At 29.4% G+C, this 10452-nt stretch overlaps 1 protein-coding gene across 2 annotated transcripts in view; it reads left to right on the forward strand.

Moving 5' to 3' along the window:
* Window positions 1-8058, forward strand: part of LOC129958436 (UV excision repair protein RAD23 homolog B-like) — a 50357-nt gene extending 42299 nt beyond the window's left edge. For both annotated transcript variants that reach the window (XM_056070927.1, XM_056070928.1), the window contains exon 10: window positions 2548-8058. In XM_056070927.1, coding sequence (XP_055926902.1) covers window positions 2548-2655 — 108 coding nt within the window. In that variant the 3' untranslated portion in view covers window positions 2656-8058. The remainder of the gene's footprint in view (window positions 1-2547) is intronic.
* Window positions 8059-10452: the final 2394 nt, after the last annotated feature.

The raw sequence follows: 10452 nt of genomic DNA on the forward strand, positions 1-10452 counted from the left end.
TAGGTGCTTTATTTATTTAAAAAGTCATGATTATACTATTCAATTATTTATAAATATTCGAATAAAAGTTCGCATTTTTCTTTATTGATGCATTATTTAAATAACGTGCTTAGGAAATAGTTTTTTCAGGTTTCCTTAAACCAATGCTTTTACATTAAAAAAGCATTGAGAATCATTTTATTTTCTAAAATAAATTTTTAATTTATTACAAATTTTTAGTTTAATTAATAAAATTTGGGTTCATTGTTGTAATTTGATTCTGATTCTCCATATTTTTTTTTTTTTTTTTTTTTTTTTTTGCTACGCATATTTAAAAAATTTATGCCTGGCTCCAGCCTTGAATCTTAACATTTGTTTTTCCGCTTTTAGATGGAAATTAAATTGTAGGCTGTAAGGCCGCACTGAATCTTGATAAATGAAATTGGTTTATAATTTAAATTATACATTGATGATAATGACTTTGATAAATTTATTATTTTCTCTCAGAAGAACTTATTTATGCACGACAGAATGTATATATCAGATTTGTGTGCATAAGAAGAGAAATTCTTTTTAATTCTATATCTATAGACAATTTTTTAAGAAAAATGTGTCTCAATTTTTGAAACAACATTCTGAATTAGATATGTTATAGTAATTTTTTTAATTTGTCATGACCACTTAAATTATGGTGCAGTAAACTCTCAATTATCTGCGACTGTTAATCCCGAATTATTTGACCACAAATACAAAAAAAGGTATGCTATTTAACACATACTCGCACACAAAAAGCAGTTGGCCATTTTTTCTTTAAGTGAAACAACAAATTTAATCTAGATCCTGAATTCTATTGTATGTTAAATCAAAAGTGCATTTCTAGGTCTTCCTTCGTAAATTAAAATCGTGCAAAAGCTTCTTCCTGTTAATTTGTGTTATTTTTATTGCCATCGTGTATCGGGGCTGTTTTATCGCCATGCTCTATTATCATGAGTTAACTGTATATACAATTTGTTTTAACTATGTACTTGATTTTATTTATCCTTTAGTCTTCTTACATATTCACATCAATAAAAAGTTTTCCATTTCTTTTAACGAATAAATTTTTTGGAGGTGGGGGAGGGAGTTTTACAGGGGTGTTTGTGCTCCGGGGAAACCCCGGAATTCCGGGGATTTTGAACTTCGATACCCGGAAATTCCGGGGATCGTCGTTCAAAAGGAAGTAGGAATAATAATGAATTATTTATTTTGATCTGGGTAATTTTGTTTGCTTTGAAAGCAGAAAACGCAAGGTCAGTGTGTGTGGTGAAAACTTTTCCTTTCTTTCTCCAAAGGCAGTGATAATGCGTGAAAAGGGGGAAAAACTTCTTTTTTGTTCTTTCCTTATTGCGAGTTATGACTCATTCCCCCGGTTCTCGGACATTCTCTTCTGGATTCTTTTCGGCAAGTAGGCGCGGCAGAAAAAAAAGGGAGAGACTTCGTTCGACCAGATGTGCGATCACGTGACCTGGGTTCAAAGGTCTTAATTTTGCAAAAAAAGTAATTCATTGAACTTTTATAATTAGGTCATTCAATACTTCATAATCGTAATTTTCCATTTCTCCCCCCCCCCCCTTCTCGAAACTCCAAAATGTCGGTAGTAAGTCCGTAAAAGTTTCCGGGGATTTTTTGGGGTCCCACAAACACCCCTGGTTTTACAATTTTTTAGTTTTAATATTGCCACATTGAAAAGAGGCAGTCAACTCTCCATGGCCACTGGTCTCATAAGCAAGAGATCGTAAGTTCGAATCCCGCTAGAGACGATGCGATTCACAGTCTGTGTAAATATTTAATTCCTTGATTTTATGTTTTCCTTTATTTTATGTTCCAGAAAATTCTGGACCTTTCTTTAGTTTACCAGATAAGTGTTCTGGATTTTTCTTACTGTCTCCAGAAAAGTATTCAGGAACTTTCCCTGCTAGTATAAAAACAGATCTGTCAGTCACTGTGTTCTGAGTTCAGAGTTGAGTTAATAAATTGGTTTAACTGTACTTCTTGTGTGTGTCATTGAGTTCCATACTTAAGTACCTATGTTGATAATATTAGTGTTGTTTATTTCTTTTCATTAAATTTTTGGTCTAATGCTTTTTTTTTATATTGTACTTTTAACTTATGACTAATATATTGGTTATTTAATTTTGGTGCTGTTATGTGATTTTATTTGCATTGATTACATTTTTAGACTCTTTTATTTTGTCTTTGCTTTTATTATTATTATTTTTTTTATTCTTTAGTGTAAGTATTGAGGGGGGAGATGGGGATTTTGTATATAATATATGTACAATTGTATATATTTTTGTTGTATCTTGTATGTATTTTTAGAATGATATTTTTAAAATTTTACTCAATAAAATAAGATAAGCCCTTGTTCTAGAAGTACATGGCCTGCTTGATATAGCCGAAATAATTATGTGCATCAGCAGCAGTTTTGATTTTTAGTTTAATAAATATTTATGAAATTTTGAGACTTGCATTTTTGCCTTGCATTTAAGTGTTTGCAAATTTTCATTTAATTGTTTTTTTTTTTTTTAGTTGAAACAGCTTGGCTTTTCAGACAACAAAGTCGTTGAAGCTTATCTTGTCTGCGACCGAGATGAAAATGCTGCTGCTGATTACCTTTTTTCACAAAAGTTTGAATAGAATTTTTATGAAACTTGTCTCATTTTGAATGTTTCATCTTCATTTCATAACTTTTTTTTTTTTTTTTTTTGCATTTGAAAAACTCAGTGCAATGATGTACTCATTATTGTTTCTGTACTTAATTTAGATTGTGTTGTAAAAGGGTCTTTTTTTTTTACATTATCTTATGGTTAAATATGAATTTATTTCTGTTATGAAAAAATACTCTGTTTTTTAAAGTATTTTGTATGTATACTTTTATTTGTTCATGTTTGCAACAGAATTATATGAAAAATATATAATTCTGTGCTTAAAACATTCTTGGTGGCTGCTTATGCTTATTTCTTTATCTTATATTTGATTACTGAGAGTTGATTTTTGTATAGGATACTCAAAACCTGAAAACTTTAATGAATCATTCCTTGCATCTCTTTTTGAGTGCTATTTTATTTTGCTTGAAAATCATTGGAGAGAATGGGAATTCTGTATTAAAGTAAGGGGAGGAAATATTTAACTATCTTTCCATTTAAATATAGATTAAATTCGTATTTTCAAATAATTTATTTAAGGAATAGTTACTTTTGCTTTCCTTTAAGTTTTTACTAATTCGTCTTTGAAGATAAGTTTATAGATTTCCCATTCCTCTCTTTGGTGAGATTCATATCTTGATGAGTTTCAAAATATGTATCAATCATATCTGCTACAGTTATACATGTAATAACATTTCACTGTTATTGATCGTTTTTGGTGTAACATCATTTTTCAATAATCCTGATGAAGCTAAATGTTAAATCTTCTGAACTATTCTAAGATATTTCTTTTATTATTATTTATTTATTGAAAATCGAAATGAAACCTTTTTCCCCGTGGAAAATAATGTAGTATCTTCTAATAATTGTTTTGTGTATCGATGTATATGTGTATGTTTGAATGTATCGCTTTGGGAAGCATTATTTCCATTTACTGTTGCCTGTTTCACAATGTAAAATAACTGAAAGTAACTTAAAATTTTTTTGAAAAATGCATTTTTATCTTTAAAATATAAATCAAAATTTGATTGGAAAGCAAAGTATGTGTTTTTAAAATGATCCTGCCATTAATATTGTTTTGACATTTTGCTCCCTACATAATAAGATCATTTAAGCTTCTTCCAAGACATTTCATGGGTTGAAGAATGTTACTTCTTGTTTACGCACTCCATCCCCCCCCCCTTTTCTTTTAGCCGAACAAAATACATTTAAAATACGAGTTTTTCCAATTGATGTATCTGCTAGAAACTGGTGCAAATATTTTTAGGCATGCAAAATGTGTAATGTCTGTTGAGCATTTTTGAAAAGTTCTTTGACTGTTTATATTTTTAGAAATAAAATGGAATAAAGACTTTGTTTAAAATTTATTAAATAAATTTGTGAAATGGTTTTAATGTAAAATAATAAACGATTAATTTTAGTTAGAATATTCCATTCCTGGTCGTATTAAAAAATCAATATGCTTTATGGATAAAGGGTTGAAAGAGATTGGTACAATTAACATAAATAGTCATACGCAGGTCAATTCCGAAGTTTAAATAACATTCCTTTATCATTCATATCTATAAATAAATAGTTTGGATTTGAAATTAATATTCTAGTATGCTGTGAAGCAAGATATTTCGAATAAAATTACCATAGAATATGGGTGTTTATTACTGATGATTATTTTTAAAAAAGGAATTATTGGATGGAGCTACATTTCTGTTTTCTTGTAACTGTTATGCTCTATGATGTGGTTTCTAAAAAGTTTCGTTTATTTGTGTTTGGCACAAATGTCTGTTTTTGCTATCAGGGATTCATATTAATATGCAATAAGAGATTTGTAACCAAATATCTTGCAAAGTAATATCTATTTGTATCAAATTATTAATTGCTGTTGAATTTCAGTTGAAAATTTCCGAAATTCAACATATTGTTTTGCATTCTCAGATTTTCACCAGGGTGTATTGCCTTTACATCATATTGTCTGTTGAAATTTTTTCTCACAATATTTGTTTTATCATTAAACTAAATGGTTTAGTTTTCATAATACCAATTTGTCTTTCCAGAGAATGTGAGAAATATTTCACCTTGTAGCTAAAATACAAATGAATGAATTCTTGTTTATGAAACATTAAAATCCCTCTGATCTCATTGAGATTTTGCAATATTCACACTTTTCTATGGTATTATTTCCAATGATATTAATTTTGTGCGAGTCTAATTGTGTAAATAGGTGTAGATTATGCTATATTTCATGGAGTGTTTGTATTTATCCCCCATAAAAGTTTGAATTTGTTGTTTTCTTTGCAGCAAATTTTCTTTTTCAGGAGTATATGATCGCATACAGTAAACATATAGTAAAAAAATGAACTTTTTTCTTTTAGAAATTATAATCCTCAGACAAGCTGCTTCTTGTGTAAAAGGTTTGTTAGTTATCTGTATTGAAAATGAAATTGCAATTAATCCATATTTTCACAATTTGAATATTTTCTTAATTTTTTTAGTTATATATCCATTGCTTCTATTCTTCATACTTAATTTCATTTTTAAGTCTCAAAGCTGTAAGATGCACAATCTAAAAGCCTGTAAACTTTGAATTTAGTAAACGTTTAAAATTAACTCGGTATACTGGTTGTGTTTGGTTAGAAGAAGGCGTGATTATCTGCCTAGTGTTTCTGCTTTTTAATATCATTCTTATGAATGCGATTTTTTTTACATTACTCTTTTTTATTAATATTATTATTATTTTGAAAATATTGTATATATTAAGATGAAATCTATTATCTGAGAATTTTTAATTGATATGTTTCCTTTTTAATTACCTTAAAATGTAATTTATAGTATATGCTCGTTTCTGAATGTATGTGTTGGATCTTTGTATCCATATCATTTTTTGGCAACTGTCATTGATTTAACTGCAATATGACTAGTTTTGTGCAGATTATTCTGCTAATATATAAAGCTGTTTTCCCACTCAGTAGAAGTAAGATTTTCTCTCTATGTACCTTGTTTCTTTTCAGTGCATTATTTTTGAAAAAAAAAAAAAATGTTTACATAGTTGAATAATACTCAGGTGCTGAGAACATTAACCAGTATTAGAATACTCCATTGGGATATAGATTATTTGTTTGACCCCCTGCTAACTTTTATATTAACAAACTCAGTTCTGAAGCACATTCAATTACATACTTGTGAAATTTTTTTCTACCTCTGTTAATTCTATCATATACTCATATACTGAAAATATCTGTGTTTGTATGTATGTGTGTGTATGTATGTCAATGATATATTTATGACATTTACTGTAGTTTATGCTTTAATCAATCACTTTTCATGAATTTTGCTAATTTTAGACTAAAATTTTATTCGCGCTGAGTACACTTGTAGATTTTTTTTTTTTTGTTATAATTAAGAATTTTCCTTAGTATCTTTATTTTATTTTCATTAAATGTGAACAAATCAAATGTGTACTCTAAAGACATTTTTTATTAGTTTCTGAATAAAATGCTCTAGATTTATTACATATGTGTTAAAAATAAAAATTGGAAACTCAAATATTTTCTGAACTACTGTGGTGCATAACTCTTTATACTAAATATTAAATTTATTTGTTTTGTTTTGTTTTCATAATTTAGAATGTTAAAGACTATTATTTGCATAACAACTTTCAATTTTGCTATAAAGCAGTTTAATTGCAATATTTCAAAAATTTTTTTGGCTGGAAGAGCTGAAATTGCACAGAGGTATTTTGTGAACAGTATGATAAATGGAGAATCGAGAACAAATGTTTACCTGCTGCTTTCCATTTGGTCTATTGCATCCACGTGTAAAATGATAAAGAGTTCAAATCAATCTAATTTCGTGTGCACATTTATAATTTGCTGAGCTGTTACATTACGACTATTTAACAAAAAAAGCAACTTAATTATAATCATTATTTTAAAGTGTGCTATTCATTTAGACATTGGCACTGTAAGGATGCAGTTGGTGATGGTTCTGATGCCAAAATATTGATATCAAGCATTTTTATTTTCGTATATGATATAATATTGTTAATAAATGTGAAATTATTAGGAATTCATCTATAAATTTATTGATTATCTTGATAATTTTTCTCTGCATTAAACTGTGTTATCCCAGAATTTTCAATTTGGGCTTAAAAGAAAATGATATACTTGATTTGTTATGATAAATATTTTGGTATTGCCAATCATGTTTGATACGAAGAGGATGAGATTAAAAATATCTCATGAATGTGTCTTTTCAATATTTGATTATATAGCATTATGTTCCCGGTCTCTATTTACTACCTGAGTAATGAACCTTGAAATAAGTTAAGCCATTTTCAGTACTTTATCAAATTGAACCTCATAATAAGTAATTACCGGCAGTTCACTTTTCATTGGAATTTAAAACCAAATTGGCAAAAAAAAAAAAAAAAAAAAAAAAAATCCGTGTGATTTATGCAGTCATTTAGAAGACACATTTTGGTTATTTGATATAAAATCATAGAATACATAGTTCTGTACTAGAAAGATTGCAATGAGCTAAAATACATAGTATTGGATAAATTTTGTAATTGCCATTTAATTTTCGCCATTACATGTGTGCCATTGCTGCAAACAATGTAAAAAAATCTGGCCATTTTGATTTCATTAAGCTAAAATAATATATGATTATATGAAGATATGTCAATTGCTCCATTCATATACTGCTTCATTTGGATATGTGATAACCCTAGAAACCACTTTGTTCTTTATAAGAAGTTTCTGTGAAGTGAATTTGTTGCAATATGGTCTTCGGTCTTTCCTAAATTGACAACTTCATTCATTCTGTTTGACACTCAATCATCTATATGAAAACAGGTGGTATAGCTCTTCAAATTATATTTAAGGTTATGTGTACTCATTTTTTGAAAGTTAGATGGTCATAATGTAATGGCTCATTTATTTATGTGAGGTAAAAAGTAATGATATACAAATTATATCTTGCAATGCAGATAATTTTCTTGATCCATAAAGAGTATTTACTATCAACTCATAATTTCATATGTTTCAAAAAGAGTAATTGTCAGTGTTTCAAAATGAATTTCATAATGTATTTTGTTTCCTTACTAATACTAAAGATGAATTAAATTATGTAAAAGAGCTTAATACTTGCATTTGTGAGATATTTTAAAGTAATTGACCTACATTTACTTAATTCACTTTGTCTTGGCAAGTAAGTAATATAAAAATGCATTTGATACTTTTAATATTTATTGTTTACTGACTGAATCTCGCACATTTCCCTGTCATCACGTCAGTTTCATATATGTTATTGTGCAAGAAGAAAATATGAATTTATGTTATGATTTCCGAAATCAGTATTCTAATAAACTTGCTGTCTGTTTCAGTGTTAAAAAAAATTATATATATATATTTTTTCTTTCTCACTTACAACATCAGTATTTTTGAATGGTAAAATTACGTCACCAAACTTTTTCTGAATTTTTTAAAAATGTTTCAGCAGTCATACAATTTGTAATGCTAATTACTTTCTACTCGAAAGAAGCCAAGAAGAACATTGGGTGAAATTGATATAATCAACCAATTTTTGAAAAATTTCCTATATTTTACAGAAATAAACATTCTACTGTGTTGGATTCGGAAATTGCCTACAATGACGAAGCGGGGGAACAGATTTCAAATTTTGACGACAGCGGCAGAAAAACATTAGCATCTTCTTTATTGAAAAAGGCTTAATATTGACAAAGTTGGTTCTCCATAAAATACCAAAAAAAAAAAAAAAGACAACGAAAAAATGTTTTAAAAAAGGGTGCCTGGCTACCTAATTGCGGAAACAACCGATTTTAATCTCAATGTGACAACTTAGTAAACCCAGAAAAGATCACAATCATAACTGAAGGTATTAAATGTATTTATTGGGATTACCTTTATTTTTTTGATGTTTTAATTCTTAAAAATCGCAACGACCAGTAGGTTCACACACCTTCCATTTTTTTTTCCTCCTCGATTTTTAAAAACAATTAAGAGTTCTCATGCAAATCAAAAGTTGGGATCCCGTGCCTCATCGCGGTGGAAGTGCGAAACTTCTTGGTGCATTTAGCGACTTGTTCGCTCATGTCGCACTGTAGCATCTGCCGGCTTGTTGTCGTTGGTCAACTTCAGTCACTTTTCGAATCAACTGTCTATGCAAATTTGGCTTCTAATTTGGGAAGTGGTGATCGAAAAATTTTATCTGCCAATAAATCTTACCAAATTACCGGAAGCAAATTTCAATCAAACCTGGAAGGCACTAGTGATTCTATTTTATAAAATTCAGAAACTTAAAACTGTCCATATTTGAAAGTGCCAACTAAGTAGTGAGTGAATGCCTCCTCTTTCACCACCATCTTTTTTTTTTTTTTTTTTTTTTTTACAGAAGGCAAGAGCATGTAGAAGAAAAACATTATGTAGATTTACTTTTAAATTTAGGGAGATTTACCCGCAGTAAGTCAGACACACCGAAGAGCATGAACGTAAGTATATACAGTGCGCGAAAAAAGTATAAGGACAACATGTAATTGCATGAAAATATGCTTTATTTCCCTTTCACCCAAATGAACTTTTTATACTTCTTACTTCTGCTGCATAATTTTGTGATAACACTTATACCACATAAAAAACATAATTTAGCTTCAAAATATTGATTTTACAAAATTTAACATTAAAGGAAATACGGAAAAAATTATAAGGACATGTTGTAAAATACTTAAAAAATGTTTCAATAATCAAGAAAACTACCTTTTTATTCAATCACTTGAATAAGCCGAGAGGTCATAGATCCTGAAAGATCTTTAAAAATGTCCACGGATATTTTTTCCCAAGATCTTGTGTACATTGATACTGTGTGCCGTTTTTATAAACTTCTCGGGCTAGAAGTTCCCATAAGTTTTCGATTGGATTAAGATCGGGACTTCTCGCCGGCCAATCAAGTAAATTTACAGAATTAGCTTCAAACCAGAGTTTTGCACTCGTAGAAACGTGTATCAAAGCATTATCCTGCTGAAAAATATAGTCCTCTGAAGTAATTAGTGGCGCTTCAGGTAACAAACTTTCTCCTAACATATCATCATACCTGTCCGAATTCATTTTATGGTTGATAAATACAATTGGAGTGGTTCCATTTGCCGCAAAAGCGCCCCATACCATAACCGAGCCACTACCACATTGACGCCTGGAAAACACTTCCTTGGTCTTTCGCAGATCATACCAAAAATAACGAAAACTATCAGGTCCATCAAGATTGAACTTTTTTTTCGTCCGAAAAAATTACATCAGCCCACTTTTGATGAAGAGAAATGGATTTTTTGACAAAGTAAACTCTTCTTTTCTTATGATGATTTGTAAGAGGGGGGCGTGACACTAATTTCCCATAAGAAACTTGAGGATGTTTACTCAAAACATTTTGAACAGTCCTTGTTGAGCATGGTAAACTCAAATTTTGTCTAACTTCATTTGCGGTTTCTCTTTTCTCGCAAGCTCTTCTTACAATCATTCTTTTTTGTCGACGATGAGAATTTCTGGTCACCCAGTTCGCTTTTTCATACCATACATCCCAGGATTTTTTAGAAAATTATAAACCACCGTTTTAGATCTCTTGATTCTTTTTGAAATTTATGAATATTTATTAGGCGACATTGTTCAGATGATATTTGTTTTAGTTTCATTTATGTAGTAAACTGCATGCAATAGACTTTGGTACTTGAGATGTTAAAACTTGACCATAAGAACTATTCGTTAACCCACTGACCGACGATATC

The sequence above is a fragment of the Argiope bruennichi genome, chromosome X1 (assembly GCF_947563725.1).
Source record: "Argiope bruennichi chromosome X1, qqArgBrue1.1, whole genome shotgun sequence".
Taxonomy (NCBI): Eukaryota; Metazoa; Arthropoda; class Arachnida; order Araneae; family Araneidae; genus Argiope; species Argiope bruennichi.